Source organism: Sesamum indicum, linkage group LG3, assembly GCF_026168435.1.
Source record: "Sesamum indicum cultivar Baizhima isolate 11 linkage group LG3, ASM2616843v1, whole genome shotgun sequence".
Taxonomy (NCBI): Eukaryota; Viridiplantae; Streptophyta; class Magnoliopsida; order Lamiales; family Pedaliaceae; genus Sesamum; species Sesamum indicum.
The window spans coordinates 27,366,618-27,387,092 of NC_142659.1; the positions used below are offsets into that span (position 1 = coordinate 27,366,618).

At 32.6% G+C, this 20,475-nt stretch overlaps 2 protein-coding genes across 2 annotated transcripts; one reads left to right on the forward strand and one right to left on the reverse strand.

Annotated features, from left to right (window-relative positions):
• Positions 1-2,677: 2,677 nt before the first annotated feature.
• Positions 2,678-4,466, forward strand: LOC148788839 (uncharacterized). The gene has a single exon (XM_088878380.1). The coding sequence runs from the start codon at positions 2,920-2,922 to the stop codon at positions 3,829-3,831; it is 912 nt and encodes a 303-aa protein (XP_088734506.1). The 5' UTR covers positions 2,678-2,919; the 3' UTR covers positions 3,832-4,466.
• Positions 4,467-7,837: 3,371 nt separating this feature from the next.
• Positions 7,838-12,782, reverse strand: LOC105158950 (S-adenosyl-L-methionine-dependent methyltransferases superfamily protein). Its single transcript, XM_088878219.1, has 8 exons — positions 12,382-12,782; positions 11,428-11,531; positions 11,137-11,277; positions 10,302-10,386; positions 9,571-9,764; positions 9,365-9,476; positions 8,949-9,056; positions 7,838-8,238 (listed from the first exon to the last, which is right to left on the reverse strand). Exons 1-8 carry the CDS (start codon positions 12,577-12,579, stop codon positions 8,098-8,100), a joined length of 1,083 nt encoding a protein of 360 aa, XP_088734345.1. The 5' UTR covers positions 12,580-12,782; the 3' UTR covers positions 7,838-8,097.
• Positions 12,783-20,475: the final 7,693 nt, after the last annotated feature.

Consider the following 20,475-nt stretch of genomic DNA (forward strand, 5'->3'; position numbering starts at 1 on the left):
AATCCACGCATCAGATAATTTTGACTTTTCCTACTTTTCTTTTTTTAATTTTAAACTTTTGTTAGTCACATGAAGGATAACATGATTAGGACCAAATCTGGTTTATATTTTATTATTACACGACAGTATTTTTTTAAAACAATAATTATTTTTTAAAATTTAAAATTAAATATGCACGCATATTTGAACGTGTCAAATATATTAGTAATACATTATAAAGTTATGATTAATAAAAATTAATTGTGGTTGTGTAATGACTATTTATTATTATTTTTTTCTGATAAAGCCAAAATATTAATCATGATTAAAAATCATGACAAATGTTTTCATTTAATTTTAATTTTTGGTCATGATTTTTGTCATGGTAAGTACTTTGGCCATAATTAAAATAATAATAAATAGTGGCTAATAATTATAAGAATTTAAAATTTAAACTTAGTTTGTTTACATGTAGTTAGTAGTATTTCTTCATCATGATTTTTTTTTACTGTGTTTATTTGTAATGTAAATAACTATTATCTATATCTTTGGAGTGAGTTTAGTTTTGATGATGGAAGAATTTGGCTGGATTAACATTTTTGGGTATACGTTCATCTATACTCATGAAAAAAGAAAAAAAAAAAGTCTGTTTCGCTCATAAATGTCGGATTGTGACACCACGTCATTGATTTTTTATATATGTCAATAATACACTTTAGTTGATTTTGTTTCCTTGAATGTGTCGATTCGTATATTTTATTCTTATTTATAAAATATCTTAAATCATGAAAATTTATTTATTATATACATACAGAGACAACATGATACAATGACTAGTCATACAAACGCGTGTGATAATTATGGGGAATTCAAGTAGTCACTCATTCACACCAATAAAGTCTAATTTAATTGCCGAATTTGAGGTCCCATAACTTTAATTTCAATATTAGTTATTGATGACTTATACCTATTTAATATTGATAATTATTGTATATTGATTGTTAATAATTAAATTCATAATGTAACTGTAATTAATTTGTTAAAAAAAAAAATACTCACTCCTTCACTTATAATCGCAATTGCGACATATGTTGCGTGTGCTTATTTTGTACAGTAGGTTTTCAACTTTTTGTTTCCCCCCATAATTGTCATTTTCCAATTTTATAAACTCATGCAATTAGTAAAATATTTAATTAATAAACAGTTTATAAGATGCTAAATAATATTTTGTAAATAAATCTTAAATTTTTTTAATAAAATAAAATTATGAGAGTTAATTATCTTATAAATATTATCATAAACTCATGGGGTCATTAAAAATTGTTTGTGTTCCAATCACTACAAAAAATACAATATTTAATCATGGTTAATTGCCATGATTAAAGACAAAATAGTCGTAATAAATAGTCATTGATTAGAGTCATGCATCGGTTATTGGCCATGGTATCTGAGAGGGTGAGTAAAACATTAGCCAAATATTTTTACCATAGCAAATAATTTTTAATTTTTTGGTGAAAATCTATATTTTGCATCGATTTTAATAGCCGTGGTTAATAAAAAGTATTTATCAGATATGATTTTTAATCTATAGCTATAAAAACCATAGTCAATAGTCATTTTCCAGTGAATATTAACTCAAATATCTTTAGTGATTTTCGGCCAATATTATATACATTGCACCATTCACGATTTAGATTATATTTAATTTATTATCATTAATTTAAACCAAATCCCACATGCAAATGTTTCATCACACACTTCATATTTTATTAAGCAAGATGACTTGTATATATTTATTTATAGAAATCCAGCTGAAAAATTCTGTTATATATCAATTTTACATTAAATATTATTCACGCGACATATTATTTATTTGAGTTTAGCCGATTCAATTGGACTAAAATTTTCCCGGATATGGAGTGAAGCAGTTCATTTCACGCAAACTTAAAGCACCACCTATATATAGTTCTTATGGTTTAAATACAGTTTTGGTTACGTAATTTAAGTTATTTGATATATTTTTTTAATTTTTTAAAATAGTATTTTGATTCTATATTATTTTAATTTTTATGATTTTAACCATTTCTTCTCTAGAGTTACCCATTCTGGAGATGGAGGTGAACTTTAACAAAAGAACTAATAGAAATAGTAAAAATTTAAAAGATATAGAATCAAAAATACTATCTCAAAAATTTAAAGGACAAAAAAGTTAAATAATCCAAATCACAGAAAAAAAAATGCATTGAATCCTAGTTCTAAAAATTGACTAAAATATTCTAAATATACTTACTTTTTTAATATAAGGAAACTATATTTTTAATCAGTTTATTTTATTAATAATTATCTATATATTTATGGATATTTAAAAATAATTCATCTTACTTTTTTTATTTAGTTAAATAATTACAATAAAATATTTGTACTTATAATTTCCTTTTTTTCCACTAAATTTGTGTTCAATTCTTACTCCACGTCCTAGCTATCTCCCTCGTTTTTTTTCCTTGCTTTCACACTCAAAACACCAAAATGGCCAACCATTTCTCTCACTTTCAATGTGGGTGTTTTTGAGTTTGAGTTTGACCCGTCGCCCCACCTACCGGCGGCTTCCTTCCCGCCCCCCACGGCGGCCCCCACCACCCACTAAAACGACACCGTAATCACCTTTCATGATCAAGACTTAATCCTTTTAGCTGCCTCTCTTTCAGAGCCTCCACCTATAATAATCTATCAACTTTTACCCTCTACCTTCTTCTCCTCTTCCCCCTCTGCAAACCCTAATTGAAGAAGACAAACTCTAGGGTTTGTTTCAGATCATATGGCTACTTCTTAAAACCCTCATTTTCTCATAGTTAGTGTGTGTTGATCGGATTGTCTCTTTCATAAAATCCAACTTCTGCAACAATCACTGTCTTATCCCTTTAATTTCTCGGAGAAGAGGTGATGGATTCTGCACATAGTGGGAGTTTACATTCATCTAGTGGAGGTGATGAAGAGTTTGATTCTTCCAGGGGGGATTTTAACCCTTTTCTCGTCACTCATCAAAACCCGACTTTCTTTGATCCGCAACATCAAGTACTGCACAATCTTGATCATGCTTTCCGACAGTCGAATGGTAATGATGACAACAGTGATCTTATTTGGTCTAGGAGCTTAAGATCTCAACACAATTATGCCGAATTTGGTAATATAACTTCCTCAGCATCACTACCATTATCGAGAGCTCAATCTCTTGCTGGTCACGGCCCTTTCCCGATCCCAAGCCCGTCGCCTTCCCTACCTCTGCGTGCGGAAACCGAGAGCCGCGCTTCATTGGGGCTCAATCAAATGTCGTCTGTCGTGATTAAGAACCCCAAGAAACGCACTCGGGCTTCACGTCGTGCGCCGACCACTGTGCTAAAAACTGACACCGCGAATTTCAGACAAATGGTGCAGGAGTTCACTGGCATCCCGGCCGACCCCTTCTCGGCTTCACATTATTCTCGACGACCCGATGTTTTCTCAGCCCTACGACCTGGAACCCGTTTCGACCCTCTTGGCCCGCTTTATCCTCTGAGGCCCTCACCGCAGAAGGGTTTATCCCCATTTTCTTCTTCTCCTCCTCCTCCATCGCTGCTGAACTCCAACATGGTTGATTCCACAGTGCCCACTACAAACATTGTTAGCACTAATACAACCGCCGGCGCCGGTCTCCGCTTTTCCACATCAAATAACTCAAACAATTATCCATTTCCTCATCAACTGGGAGGAACTCCGGCGATGAACTTCGGCAACCTTAGCGGTTTTCAGAGTGAAGAAATCACTGCGCCTGCTGCTACAGCACGAGTACGGGATAGTGATAATCTGACAAGATGAATAAGTGGAGAAATAGTAAGAAATTAATGATGGGGTTGAGGAAAAACTTTTGATGGAAAAACTAACAGTAGTGTGATTCGCAGCGCATCAGTAGCTACAGTTTGATTCTTGCTGAGAAAGGTAGGGAAAATAGCTATAGTAATCATGCATCGTGGCTTTGTCCTATAGATTAACTCTTTCTTTCTTTTGTTTTTCCTTATTTTGGTAGTTTAATTGTGAATTAAATTAACTACGATGTATGCGTAGAATATGAATTAGAACACATGTACGAGGGCGAAATATTTTTTTTAATTTCATAAAATAAAGGCAAAATTTGTTTTGATACCATAATTATGGCAGGTGTCACTTTTATATAATTTCATAAAACTCATTATCGTATTTTTAGTTCCAAAAAATTATGTGGGTTGTAGGTTTGGGACTAAAAAGATGTTGCTTGGAACTAAAAAGACATAATCTTGGGACCAAAAATGACTAAAATCACATTTTTTGGGACTAAAAGCCATGATTTTGAGTTTTATAAAACTAAAGCATCACCTGCTATAATTGTGATACCAAAAAAATTATATCCTTATTTTATGCGACTAAAAAAATATTTTGCCTCATATATGAAAATGAATTCTTTATTAGTTCAGCTATATCTTTCTTTTATATTGGTAATATAGGCATATTTTGTTTGTCTAGTCTTCAACTAAAAGGATCATTGGATAATGCATTTTTCGTTCTATAATTTTTTGAATGATACATTTGATCCACTTTAATTTTAATTTTATAATTGATATAAATAATTTTAAGAAAAGTAGCCTATACGGTCTAATGCTTTAGAAATCCCAAATTTTCCAATGAAATTGGCATTTTATGACATATTGAACAAAATATGCTACTTTTTTTAAATAAGCATCCTCAATTACAAAATTAGAATTAGAGTGGATCGAAAGTATTATCTCATCATAGTTATAGAATGAAAGAAGCATTTTTTCCTTTCTTTTTTTTTTTTTTTTTGTCCTTTCAACTATATAATTCAATGCAACAACATATAGATTAGGTTTACTTTAGCAGCAAAGTTGATACCTTATACTATTAAAAGATTATATACCATATGCCACTTATGCTTATGATAAGTGGGGAGATATACGTGTCCATCTCATCAAAGCTTAAAAGTCGAGCTTGATCAGTTTGATTTTGTCAATCCGATTAATTTTAGCGATGGTTTTCAGGTTTTGTATGGTGCGCCCCAGATTATAAATATATGAATCACAAAATTATATTTTTGATCTTATAACTTACTTTATTTATATATTTAGTTATTTTTTATGAATTTAGTAGTATTGAACATCACATTTAATCATTTTTTTCTGTAAATTTAGTCCTCTATTGATAGTTTTCTATAAATTTAGTCCTTTAAATTAATTAATTAATGGGTGTTCTATAATTGACTATTTATTTAATAATAGGTTTTTGAATAGCTATAAATTGTTCAATATATTCGCAGTAGATAAATTGATTATTGCAATTTGAAATGATGTGTTGGAGTGGCACTAGATGTTTGTGTATAATTATTTCATTTTATGTGTGTTATTATAATTTATTTCAGTATTTTTATTATACTGATATATTAATTAAATTGATGTATTATTCAATTTACTGAAGTATTAATAATATTATGTAATTACAACTTTATATGGAAAAAAATTCGAGCCATCCAAATATCATAATGGTTAATTGTAAAGGGTAAATCTAATTTTACAAACCCTCGTCATTTATAAAATTATTATAAATACACCCTTCTTCTGGGGGTGCCACTATAATTTATCTCAGGAGTATTTGTATAATTTTTTGTCTCTATAAAAATATCGATGTGAATTACAATTATAATTTTGATGGGTGAATTTATAATTTTACAAAAATAAAATATATTTATATAATTATATTTGAATTAAATGGGTGTCGATATAATCTACCCTGTTGTAAATGAAGACTCTCTAAAAGTAAAATTTGCAATAAAAATTGGATGAAAATTGCGGCAAAGTCTCCTAATAAATGATTATCCACAGTATCTCGGAGCTTTTGTATCAAAATAAGTGTACATTGACAATGATTTTCAATTAAAATCACAACGAATAACACATTCAAGCATATGTTGTACACAAATACATAGAGAATAATAGAAATATATTAGTTTAGCAACAAATATAGAAAGCAAGTCAATGAAGCCTTACTTGATTGGTAAGGTTGAGACCTAACATTTAAAAGGTTGTGAATTTGAATTACATAAATGTGGTGCTGGCGAATCTTCTATTGGTATAGAGACAACTGTGTGGACCCATGAATTTACCTATGTTGATCGTTATAAAGGACGATGATTCACGTTGAGCTGATTCCTAGAGAAAAATATCAATATATCTGATGTATAATTTATCATTTAGACCTTTTTTAATAAGGTTCTGTTACTAATATATTTACTTCCTTTGTAGGAAATGCATTTGATTCAAAGTCTTACCCACGTGCTCTACGGCTGGAATATCTGTGATCCCTCTTGCTTATATTAAAACTTTCCAAGGCCCACCTCATGGGATTCGAGTTGAGAGACATAAATTGAACAAATATGATCGTCCTATGTTGGAATGTACTATTAAATCTAAAATGAGATTATCTGCTAAAAATTAAGGTAGAGCAGTTTATGAATGTCTTCATGATGAACTTGATTTTACCAAAAATAATGTGATCGTGAAATCTTATCCTTTTATGAGTTGGATAGATCATTTCTTATTTAGTGTCGAAGCAATTTATAAAGCACCGGCTAAAATACATGAAACCAAAGGACATTACTTGAATGCTAAAGAGTTCATGTTCATTATTATAGTAGCTTTTTATTTCTTAACCTCGTTTCAACACATTTGTTAATTTGAATGATTAATTATAAAATTATTTTTAAAATTTATATATTAATAATATAATATTATAATAAATCACATTTTTTTTTAAAAAGAAAAAAAGAAAAAGAAAAGAACATAGAAAGCAAGATTCTTAGACAGCTAGCGCTTGCTTGTGATAGTGAAGATGGATGGCGACAAGATGAATTTAAACACAAGATTATGACTAGTGAGGGGATTTTGAAAGATTGTAATGACAAGTGCCACAGTCACTTCGGAGAATAAGAATTAAATGATGAAACCTATTTTTTCCAATCTCTATCATCACTCTGTCCTCTTCACTGTATATAATCCACCATTTTTTCAATTTTGTATCATTCAGTGTTTGACACGTATTAGATATAAATAATACATTTTGAATGTGTTATATAATATTTTTTTTATAAATCCGACAGACAAACGATAAAAATGAGATATGTATCGATGCATTTTGTACAAGATTATTTTTTTTTTTATGTATATTATGAATGAACCAATTATACTATATTAAAAGCTTCTAAAATAAATTAAAAAATAGTATTATCCTATTCAATTTTATTTTACTTTACTTCATTTTCCTTTTCATTTATAGTTTTTTATGCTTTTCTTTCCTTGCAACAATATGATAATCTATAACTGACATTTGCTTACATCTAATTCTGCAATTGAAATTAACATATTTCTCATAATAGTGTATCTATATTTTTATAAATGATTTACTAATTACATATATATATATATGTAAATGTGTATACTATTATTAATTTTGTATGTAAAATTTCAATAAATGTGTCATAACAAGGTCATATCCTGAATTTTTTATAATTTACGTAACGTCATATCTGTATCATATTGTGCTCGTATCATTATCTCTATCTATAAGTCATAATGAGTACATTTGAGCTTCAACTCAAAAATAATTGTATGAAATAAATTATTTTATTTTAAAATTTGAATAAATTATATATATACATATATACTCTCTTATTTCAAATTATATTACATTTTTTATTTTATTTACAAATATTTTTTTAAATAGAGTAAATTACATACAAGTGGTGTACCTATATATGATAAATGAAATAGACGAAGCAGTATAAATCAGAATAAAAAATTCACCAGATTTAAGTGTAGGACGGGCAGCAACAATCTCTCAAAATCAAAGGTACAGAAGGATTGCAGCTAGATCACAAGGAAGAAGAGAGTCACTCTTTTATTTCTTACAACAAATAATCGAAGAATACTTCTTGTTCATCACAGTTGGTATGCTTGTTTTACTTGTTTGACATCAGGTATCGGTCGTTCCAGGCAGATTCTATACAGGAAACCTCGACTAGACGGGATCGATAAGGTTGAATCATACAGGTTTCATGGCTGAAAGCATCACAAACCTTCTATTTCGAGTGCACGTAAAGTCGATAAGCCCACAAGATTTACACAGATCTTCCAGTTCTGTATCAGATAGAAATACATGGCTGCCGGAGAATTGTGCAATATTCTGCACAAAGGCAAAATCAGCAAAGAAAATCATTCACAGAAAAGATAACCGTAGCATCCGCAAGAAAATTTCAATAATGGGACGGGTAGAATTGTCTTTTCATATTTTCCAAAATTTTAAGGGTAAATTACATCGATCAACCTCCCCCAAGTTTTAATGCAATTGCAATACCTTCTCATTAATTGAAAAATTATTGATACTCTCTGAGACCAACATTCGTCCAACGTTGGACTCATTTGTTAACTTAAGTTACGGTTACATCAAGATGTTGTATTGAATTGCCAAAAGATGTCCTTTGATACCTTGAATTGTAATTTTACATATTTTTTAAAATATTTTTATGAACTGAAATGCCTTTTGGACCTTTTAACAACATCATAACTTATATGGACCTAAAATGGGAGATTGTATAATTTTAAAACAACAAAATTTTCCAAGGTTAAAGCTCACATTTCCTTCAAACTTAGGAGAGCTCAATATAATTTACCCAAATTTTAGTCCACCTGCTGCATAGGATGTAACTCTCTTGTTTTGTTCAAAACTTTTTCCAGTATCAATTAAATTCAAGCATCTGTTTGTGTTATGTTTTGCTGCCTCCTCAACAAGGATAAATTACTTGTTAACTTCTTTACATTAAATTACTTGTACTTGTTTGAGATTTTATTAATGAAGGAGTAGGGATCAAACACACACAAAACAAAACCATTTACCTGACGTAGAGCTCCACGTAGGGGAATATATGAAACGAGGCCGTCTGCAATGTAAGTTGAAGCAACAAACATCCCTCCAGGTTTCAGCACCCGACTTATTTCTGCAACCTGTTATAAAGTGAGACAAAGACGACAAGAGGTGATTGAGTGAGAATATACTAGAGTGTTGCCAAAAACAAAAGGGATTAAGAGGTGTTTTCCAGTATATTCCAGCACATAATTTCAGAAAGAAAGAAATAACAAAGTACGCAAGGCTAAGGGGGAGAACAATCTGTGCCCTGCTAGTAAATCTGCAATTTTTTTTACAATAGGTAAGTTTAACAACAGCAACGGAACAACAATTGGTTACAGGGTTAGCAAACAGTCCATGAATGACTGCAGAATAGCAACAAGCATTGGCACTGCATTATGCTTACCCCCGCTGACGGTGAAGGCCAGCAGTGTAAAGCAGCACCAGCATGCACAGCATCCACAGTACTTGAAGCAAATGGAAGCCTGGAGATATCAGCTCTAACCAGAATTAAGTTCCTGCAACAAAACAAGTTACTTATACAACTATAGTAAATTTCCAAAAATTTCACAGATGTCCTGAAACTGAAAGATTCTTGTAAGAGGAACATACTCTTCAGGAAAGTTATCCTCCTGCTTAATGAAGTCATAACATTGCTGTAACATTGATTCAGAGAAGTCCAAAGCAACGACTAAGGAAAATAGTCCACTTTTGGCAAAAAGTCTTGAAAACATACCACTGCCGCAGCTTGCATCGATAATATTTCCACCTAAGACTGGCTTGAGGTATTCCTTGATCAATTCAAACTGCACTCAGTGTCATCAGGCAACAAGTTAGCCAGGACAATACCGTCATGCATAGAATTTATATCAATAGGGGAGTGAAATCGGTAAAATTACTAATATCATAGACCTATGGGATTCAGTTGGTATCAGGAGTTTAGGTGACTAATTAAGGGTAAAGCACATCTGAGAAAAACAATGATGTTTCTTTATATCAATAAACATTAATTTAGGGTTTCAAAACTTGAAATTGCATCTATATTCCTGAGATCATATTAGCACAATTTTGATGCATATAGAAAATTCTAGCTTTTAAAATGGATGCCAACTAACAGAAGTATGATTGATTTAGCTTTTGTAATATACCATAGTACTATCCTCCCTCAGTTCATCTCCATCATTCGAGTACTAGCACATACTATGATATATATATATGTGTGTGTGTGTGAGTGTGTGTTGTATATAGTTCTTGTGAACTGGAAATTACAATCATTCGCGCAAAGCAACATACTGCCAATGAAACAAAGAGGATAATGTTAGTGTTGTGAAATCGACGTTTACCTCTTTCTCTGGGCCAGGAAAACCACCCCAAAATGAAAAACTTTGTCGCCAACCTCTTTCATAGAGAAAGGATACCAAAGGCGACCTGTTTTAACAAACACCTACTTTCAAGTTGAGTAGGAATAAGATAATTCGATTTGCAAAGTTAATATTACAAGCATATGCGGAATTAGAAAGTGTGCTATTAGTCAGAGTATGCATTTCCAACTAATTTGACCATGAATGCTGACAAAAATTATTGCAACTTCATCAACAATACTAGATGCAGCAAAATACTACTAACGGAAAAGTATTTATGTTTTCTCCAAAAGCTTTGCTTGTTTTCTGGTAGTTTTATTATAGATTCTTGGGATTTTTCTAAATATGTTGTATGGACGATAGGCCCTTAAAAGGGATAATATTTTGGAAATGACAATACCAAGCAAACTTTTTCACCAGTGTAGTTGGCTACAGACTCTCAAGATACTTCAACTTAAGATACTACATTATGCTTATCCAAACTCAAACTAATTGTTGAGAATTTCAATATTTGTGAAGTGAGAAGGAGGAACCCGTTACTCCCAGTCAACTGCTATTACAAGTATTTCTTCGACTTTTCCCAGGAACAGTTGGGAGTGAAGAGCAACAAGCTCTTTCAATGCTAGATAACTTAACTAACTAGCTGACTAAGCTCAGTACTCCTACCTTCATTCACAATATGAGCTTCTATTCTAACTTAGCATTCTTAACTCTTCTTATTTTTTATTCAAGAGTTTTAAAATGCAAAGCAGTAGAAACATTAGCTTAAAAGTGTAACAGAGTTATAAGATATCATAATTAGAAGCATATCTTCTACCTGAAAATCTCAGTAGAGGCTGCCACAGGGTCACCATACACCTTGCCACGACCGGTTATTGTCAGGTCAAGATGCGAACCCTCACCAGAGTATGTCTTCCTGCAGGTGCTGCACTGCAAAGTAGACCGAGCTACAGATTCCCTGCAAATGCATATTAGAAAATGGACATTTATCTTTGCAATTTCCCAGGAACTATCATAAAACTGTCTTAATTGGATGATGAAATAAAGTATATATGTGAATATAATGTGATGCAGAACATGCTCGGAGATCAAGAGACAAACCACTTACAAAGATAAGTCAGGATCACCATTCCAAATAAGTCGCTCATAGCAAATAGGACAAGCTAAAATATTCTTGCGGATGTTCAACTTTGTCTCTTTAACAACGGGATCCTGAAATTAACAACACAACTTGGTTACAGAACCCTGTTATGTGAAGCATATACAGTTTCCCCTCATCTCTCTGGAAAAATGTGGACAATCGTGATTTATTTAAATCTTTCGACTGAACTGCATGTATGCATCGGATGTAATGGAAAATAAACCAAATTGCTCATCTCCTAACAATCAGATGATTGATGAATATCTCAACCAATTTATTCTCAAAGTTCCCTCCTATCTTTATGACTTGGAAATCATCTCCTTCCCACGTTTAACAGAATCACATTTATTTCTAAAGAAACAACGCGATAACATTTGGCATTCATGCTCTAGGTCGAATCACACTATCTTCAGAAGATGAAAACTCCAATTGCAGAAAAGGAAACACAAACACAGCAGTTTTTACATTGATGACCCAACATAAAACCCAGTTTTCCAAATAAGAAACAATCAACATACTAAAATGATTCAAGTCAACAACAGAAGCAGCATTACACCAATCTTAATTTAAAGCAATCACCTTTATTTTCTAAAAACCATCAGCATTTCTTCACATCATAAACATAGCACCAAGTTATATGGTTCAAATTCCAATTATTTCACATGAAACCGTGTAAACTCACAACTAATTCCCAACTAATTTCTGGGAACTTCCGAAATCTAGTCGGTCCAAGCCCTTTACTTTTTAGCGCCTAAACTATATTTTGAATCCACTTCACCAAGACAACAAATTGCAGGAAAATTAAGCACAACCATAAAATTTTCAATGAATGTAAAGATTCATAAATTGAAAAACGAAGTGAGTGAGTCACAGAGAGAGAGATAGAGAGAGAGAGAGAGAGAGAGAGAGAGAGAGAGTTACGGGCTTAGTTTCGACGGTGGCAGCCGAAGAAGCTCGGACTTCATGGGTCAAAAGGCGGCCATGAATTCTTGCAGGCATTGACAGAGACGACTTTACTACACGCAAACAGCAGCGCATCGGGTTGAAGCTGCGTCGACATGGCAGCAAGGCACCTGATACCGAGGACAGGTTGTTGCCCATTCCCATTAATTTCGCCATAACTTCAAGAGTTGAGCTCTCAGCAAAAATCTACCCATATATCCACCTATATATAGAGACATAGTTGAAAATTTACACATAAAAATGGATCACTGCCGTTTTTTACTGGTCACCCAAAATTTCCATACGTGCGCTCCTACCCCACTTTTGTTGTTTTCTTGTTCTCTCTTGGGCAAATACTTCGCAGATATTGAGGAGCTACAAAAACAGTGGCCCTGCCCGTCTGGCTGTTAATGGTCAATGGCTTATCAGTTCACTCTTTTGATATTTATTTCTGGGGAAATTATAGAGTAAATAACTTAAAGTTTTCGTTATTTTTTATATAATTACAAATATTTTTTTATTATTTAAAAAAAATATTATATAACCTTAATAATCTATAAAATTATATAATTTTTGGACAATTTTGGAAATGTACATTTTACCATTGCTGTTCCTTTTCTTTTTTGGGAAAAAATTGAAAAACTACAATTAAAAAAAAACTGACAAACTGAACTTTCCTTTTTGTCCTTCAAGTCCATTAAAAATATTAGAAAAAAAATTTAAAAATAAATAAATTAATTTCATAATCTATAAAGATATTTTAGTCAGTTAATTATAAAAAATAAATAAATATTTAATAAAACTAACAAAATAGACTAGTTGTACGACAATATTAAAATCATGAGTATTAGTAAATTTCTAAACAATAATTAGATATTTTTAACTATGACAAATTTGAGAAGATCTCAGCGTTATTCACCCTAAATGATATAGGTTGATGATAAATCTAATTATACAAAACACTATCTATTCTTTGCAAAATCAAGAATATATATCTTGAGATTATAATTTTAATATCAAATACACCTCTATTTGATAGCCAAATTTTACACAAACACTCCTTAAAGTACATTGTACTAGCATCCTCTCATGGGGTGAAGTTGTAATTTTACAAATAATACGTACTTATGTATACCTCAAGAGACGTTGATATAGTTTACCCTTTATGTTTTGTATTTAAGATTACTATAATGTGTTATGTGACAAATTAGGCTAGTTTAATGGAATTTTAATTTTATTTTTCAAAGTGTCTTCCAAGTTAATAAATATTTAAAAGAATATACAATATATTAAAACAGTTGTAAATTTTAAATAACATGCATAATATTTATAAAAAGTCATTTAGATTGATTGTCAAATTTAATTGTGATAATTATATTTATTCTTGGATTAAAGGCAATTTTAGTCCCCTAACTTCAGACCATTTTCGTTTTCGTCCCGTAACTTACTAGAATTCTATTTTAGTCCCCTATTACTTAAAAAATCTTAATTTTGGTACAAATTTCATCGAAAATTGTCTCACTCTCCAGAAAAAGTCACATGCCCCTCATGTGACTTTTTAAATTGGGGATTGCGTTTTTATTGGCTGAAAACGACAACGTGGCAACTATCTGGCGCTAACGTGGTGACGACGTGGAAATTAAAAAAAAATAAAACCCTAGTAAGTTAGTATGTGTGGTAGGGTATTTATTGAAGTTAATAATATAATTGTAACTAACTTGAATGATACATTATTAGATATCTTATTTTAAGTGACATGTACAACATTATTAGGTGCTTGAGAGATAGTATCAGTCACTATTAAATAAAGTATTATAAAGTGATGCCTAAAATATTTGGTTGATGAATTTGAATTATGAATTTATTTGGAAATTATAGTAAGATTACAGAAATTAATTGCAGTTTGTTGTGCTGCATAAATAAATCAATCAAAGTAAGATCGATAAATTTAAAATTATGAATTTATTTGAAAATCAAAGTAAGATTACTGAAATAATCAAAATTATGAATTTCATATTTCTAGACATAATTTTTTGAAATTTATTTGAGCTATATTTGAATTTGAGAAAAGCATTTGAATAAATTATTTCAAATAGCTTCAATAAAATATTAATTATGAGAAAATAGATTATCCCTTCGTATGTATAATATTATTATTATTGATATATTGTTTGTAAGTGATTGTCTACCTACTAATAATGTCTTAACTTAATAATTAAAGCTAAGACTGAAGTCTTATAAATAAACCCTACATCATGGATTCGAATTCCGCCGAACGTATGAATGTTAATATCACTTTATGTAAGCTATAATAATTTATAGTTAAATAAATTTATTTATAAAAGTAAAATGCGATTGCCGGGCCTAATAAACAATTGTGCATACGCACTTGACGTAGCAGTGTGGGTTAGGAGTGACCAAATCAAACGTTTTTGGTAACATTTCTCTTTCAAATAAATTAAATTATTGGTACAAATTGTTTTTTATTTGTGCAATAAGACACAGAAAGATTTTATTGCGTTAGGAAAATTTTCAAAAGATTTATGTATAATTTGACTAATCCACAAGGCTTTCTCATGACACAATCACACATTTATTATTATTAAATTATTACTGGGAGTCGAGACCTACAACAAGAAATTCATTAGTGCTAACAATGTTTTAACAGAATTACCTTATCCGACCAGCACGGCCATTTTCCCTACCATTTTAGCAAATTTTGATGAGGGAACATACCTCAAGGCGAAAGAGAGCCATAAACATACAGTGAATTCTGCATAAGAGTTTATATAATTGCACGTGATGTCTCTAAGGGGACAACCGAGTAGTTTGTGCCTCAAGAACTTCTGTTGGAGGTCTTAGGTTCACGTCCGGAGTGTAAACAAAAAACAGAACAGCATTTGGACATGCCGCATGAATTTGCGTAAGAAAAAGTCCTGTTCCAGTCTTGGCAATTACCTCAATCTTGATCTGTACTAAAACTGAAAATTCTCATGCAAAGTAAACTTAAATTCTTCCTATTCATGTGTACACCAAAGGGTATTAATAGCAGGAAAAACAGGCTGCAAACCACCAAATGCAAATGAAAATGCCAGCATCATAGTCAAGGACGAGTTCACCAAACAAAATATACAGGGGTAGCAACGCAAAATCGAAAAAGAAATAATGTCAACCTGAACGGTCATCTTAAGCAAATGAACCTGTAGATAAGTAGGTCTTTATTGCAGACACATCTTCTACTGAGTTTTTTTACCAACTCACATGATATTCAAGACATAGCGGCAGGGACTTGATTCACCTTTGCGCCTCAAGCTGTCCGACAGAATGAGAGCAAGAATTTCCAGTAGGGAAACAAGCCTTCATTCTCAAATTATCTTAACATACTTCACCTTCATTTGTTTCGGAGAAGATTGTGTCATACTCCCTGCATGTTAGGAAGTTGTTGAAGTTTCTTAATGAAGGGATATGAACTATGAGAGGATTAGGAATTTGGCACAAGAATAAAGGCGAAGGCCCACAAGCCTTCAGTCTGCAAAGTGTGCTTTAAACCAATTAAGTTGAGTTTCCCAAGTTGATGTCAGCAATAATGTTCAGCGAGCAGCAATATCAATAAGAACATCCCAAACAACCTCCCATATACAACAACATGCAAGCTGACAACTTAAAGGTCATGAACAACCTTAAAGAAAACGGGGGTTCGGTGGTCTTACATACCATTTGAGGTGAATGTACTCAGTAATCAGCTTCAGCAGATGAGACACAAACTCGACGAAAAGAACACCACAAGAAGATCACTGCAAAACAGAATCTTGCTCTTCTGTGCAGAAATACTAGCAAAAACTTTAGCACCAAGCTTCAAAATTTTGAACCTACCAAAACATAAAAGTGCTAGAGATCCAAGAATATATTGGACCATCTATGAGAACATTATGAAGTTGCATTCTCAGTCTTAGCAACGTACAACAAATGGATTTTGATACAAATACTGTAAGGAGTGGACCGTTCTCCGGCACACTTACAACTCGTTACACAGTTACAGAAAATTACAATAACTTAATATTACAGGCTTTCCTATAACAAATTACAAGTAATCTAAGGAATAGCAAAACTGAAACCAGAAATAAACCAGGAAACAATAAGATAACAGTAGACGGGGTCATAAACAACTGTAAGGCTCAGGAGCCGTAAAACCCAAGGCCTACACAAGGCCAAAGGTTGAGCACCTCACTGGTTGCTCAAATCACACAAGCCACTCAGGCAAACCGAACCACAAAGGTTCTATTTCAACCCACAAAGGAGAATGCCACAAAAGCTTTAAGGTAACCACGGAGGTTTATGCCACAGAGGCTATATCAGAGTATTACAGAGAGAGGAGAAGAGAGAGTTCGGTATTCGGCTTATCCCCACGAACCAGAACAGACCAGCCATATAAAAGGGCTGTCTATTAATGGCCGGGTAACGGCCATTGTTGGGAAGGGGAGGTTACACAGGACTCCAGGGGTTATGGGAAGAACCCGAAGAGACGAGAGAGAGCAGGGGTTCGGGAAGGAGAAGGAAGAGGCAGTAATGAGTTAGGTTTAGACCGAGATTAGGTATAAGTATGTAGGGTCAATGGGTCGAACCTTTAGTGGGTCGGGTCAAGAGAGTAAATGGCCCACTGGGCCAAGTGTGATTTGGCCGTCCGAAGTGAAGGCTCTTCACCTTTGGTTTGGGCCAAATTTTCCCAACAATTTCCACCTTGGTCCAAACCAAGATGGTGGGTTTCAGGCTTTCATCATTACCTAAAGGATGGTCCTTGCAAAAAAGAAACTGGTTACAGAATAACAGTTCAGATATTAAGTATATCAAGACAGTTTTTAAACTTTTCCAAAGATAAGCTTTTAGTGCCCATATCAGCAGGATTATCAGCAGACTTTATTTTTTCAAGATTTATCAAACCTTTATTTATCACATCTCGAATGAAATGGTACCTTACATCTATATGCTTAGTCCTATAATGAAAAACTGGATTTTTGCAAAGTTGGATGCTTGACTGACTGTCAGAGAAAACAGTGAGTTTTTCCTTTAGAAAACCAATTTCTGAAAGTAATCCCTTTAACCAAATGGCTTCCTTTATTGCCTCAGTAGTGGCAATATATTCAGCCTCAGTGGTTGAGAGGGCCCACAATGTTTTGTAGTTGAGACTTCCAGCTTATGCATGCATCACATAAAGTAAAAATGTATGAAGTAGTAGATTTTCTGCTATCCCTATCATTTGCATAGTTAGAATCTACATACCCAACAAGTTTAGCCCCATTAGGGTTTTTTGAAAAGTGTATACCAAGATTCTTTGTACCATTAAGATATCTTAAAAGATATTTCAAGGCTTCCCAATGGGGGGAACCAGGGTTTGACATATACCTACTCAAGCAACTAACAGAATAAGCAATATCAGGTCGGGTACTAACCATTAAGTACATGACAGAGCCAATAGCATTAGAATAGGGCACATTATTCATCTTTTCCTTTTCAGAATCAGTTTTTGGACACTGATCCTTACTTAACTGGAAGTGAGCAGCAAGAGGCACAGGAGAAGGTTTAGAAGTTGACATTGAAAACTTTTCAAGAATACTTTGAACATAAGATGCTTGATTTAAGAAAATAGATGAATTAGACCTATTTCTTTCAATGTTCATTCCAAGTATCCTTTTAGCATCTCCTAAGTCCTTCATTTCAAAAGTTTTGCACAAATTTATCTGTAACTCTTTAATCATACTTAGACTTGAGCTAGCAATTAACATGTCATCTACATATAAGACAAGAAAGATAGGCACATTATTGACATACTTAAAATACAGGCAAGGATCATATGCACTGTTTTTAAATTCTAAGGAATGCATAAATTGATCAAACTTTTTGTTCCATTGCCTAGGTGACTGTTTTAGACCATATAAGGGTTTTTTAAGCAGACAAACAAGATTTGGATTTTTCTTATCAATAAATCCATAAGGCTGAGACATATAAATCTGTTCATCAAGATTTCCATGCAGAAAGGCGGTTTTCACATCCATTTGTTTAAGTTCCCAATCAAATTGAGCAACCAAGGCAAGCAGAATTCTTACAGTAGTGAATTTAACTACAGGTGAGAAAATTTCAGTGTAGTCTATTCCTTCTTTTTGAGTAAAGCCTTTAGCTACTAGTCTTGCTTTAAACCTTTTGTTGTTATCTTCTTCTTTTACTTTGAAAACCCATTTGCAGTCAATCACAGAGACATTTTCAGGTTTAGGAACTAAAACCCATGTTTTATTTTCTTTCAAAGCTTTAAGTTCATCATGCATAGCAGATAACCATTCTTTTGAATATGGACTTTCTAAAGCTTCCTCATAAGAGTTTGGTTCAATAGTTTCAGCATTTAAGGCTAAGTGATAGTCTCTAAATCTAGTGGGAATTCTACGATGTCTCGGTTCCCTATCTCTTACTAGTTGATAAGAGTTTTCAGAGTTTTCAGAGTTTTCAGTTTCTGTCTCATTATGAACTTCCTGATTTTCTTCTCTGTTTTCTATTTCTTCCTCTTGTTGGTTATCTAGGTCATTGGATTCCACCTTATTGAAGGTATTTTCAATGTTATAATTTTCAGTGGTTTTAGAAGTAGTGTTCAAACAAGGCATTTCAGATTCTTTGAAAATTACATCTCTACTTATCACTACTTTAAAACCTGGTTGGTTTCTTAACCAAAGTCTATAACCTTTAACGCATATTGGATAACCAATAAATACACATTTTTGAGACCTAGGATCTAATTTATCACCATTTACAAGGCAAAAAGCAGAACATCCAAAAATGCGAAGAGAAGATAAATCAATATCACAGTTTGACCATACTTTTTCAGGAATGTTTCCAGACAAAGGCACAGATGGTGATCTATTTATCAAATATGTTGCAGTTAATAAAGCTTCACCCCAAAATGTTTTAGGTAATCCTGAACTTATTAAAAGACACCTGACTTTATTCAGTAAGGTCATATTCATTCTTTCTGCTACACCATTCTGTTGTGGGGTATAAGGTGTAGTTTTATGTCTTTTAATGCCATACTTATCACAAAGTTCAGAAAATTGTTTATTGCAGAATTCTAATCCATTGTCAGTCCTCAAGGCTTTAAGTTTGAAGCCAGTTTGATTTTCAACTAAGTTTTTCCAATTCTGAAATTTCTCAAAACATCATATTTTTGTTTCATAAGAAAAACGAAAACTTTTCTAGAATAGTTATCTATAATGGACAAGAAGTACCTATTGCCACCATGTGTTTCAATGTTTGCAGGACCCCATACGTCTGCATGCACATAGTCTAAAATGCATTTTGAAGATGTGGGAACAGGATATGAGGAAGTAGGAAAACTAACTTTATGTTGTTTTCCTAGAATGCATTCATCACAGAAATTCAAAGTGGCAGGTTTATCATGCAGAAAACCATTTTTATGCAGCAGTTCAAGACCTTTTAAACTTATGTGTCCTAATCTCTTATGCCATAAATCAGACTTTGTATTTTCAGTCACATTTCCAGAGAATAAATCATATTGTACTTTGCAAAGATAGAGATTTCTATTCTTTTCTGCTTTAAAAATGGTTAAGGACCCCTTGGTGATTTTCATTACCCCCTTACCCCATTTCCCTTCCAACCCATCCTCTTCAAGGGCTGAACATGATAATAAGTTATGGGCAAGGTCTGGTACATATCTAACACCTCTAAGGGTAAGTTTAGAACCATTTTCAAATTTCAGAAAAAATATCCCCAAAGCCAAGAACATTACAAAGTTTTTGATTTGCCATAGAAACAGATCCTAATTTCTCTGTTTTAAAATTCATCAAAATATCTTTATAGGGAGTCATATGAAAGGTACACCCTGAATCTACAAGCCACTCAAACTTATTAGAATTATTAACAAGGTTAGTTTCAGAAATCATATAAACTTCATCAGAGGTTTCTTCAGAAACATTTGCAGAGTCATTTTGGTTATTCTTCTTTGGTTTCTTACAATCCTTTATAAAATGACCTCTACCCCCACAATTATAACACTTATAATCCTTTTTAGTGTTT

Coding starts and splice junctions, on each gene's coding strand:
- LOC148788839 (XM_088878380.1), top strand. CDS start 2,920: ATGGATTCTGCACATAGTGGGAGTTTACATTCATCTAGTGGAGGTGAT.
- LOC105158950 (XM_088878219.1), bottom strand. CDS start 12,579: ATGGCGAAATTAATGGGAATGGGCAACAACCTGTCCTCGGTATCAGGT. Junction 11,532..12,381: donor CCACCGTCGAAACTAAGCCC/GTAACTCTCTCT, acceptor TGTTAATTTCAG/GATCCCGTTGTTAAAGAGAC. Junction 9,057..9,364: donor GGCCTTCACCGTCAGCGGGG/GTAAGCATAATG, acceptor ACTTTATAACAG/GTTGCAGAAATAAGTCGGGT.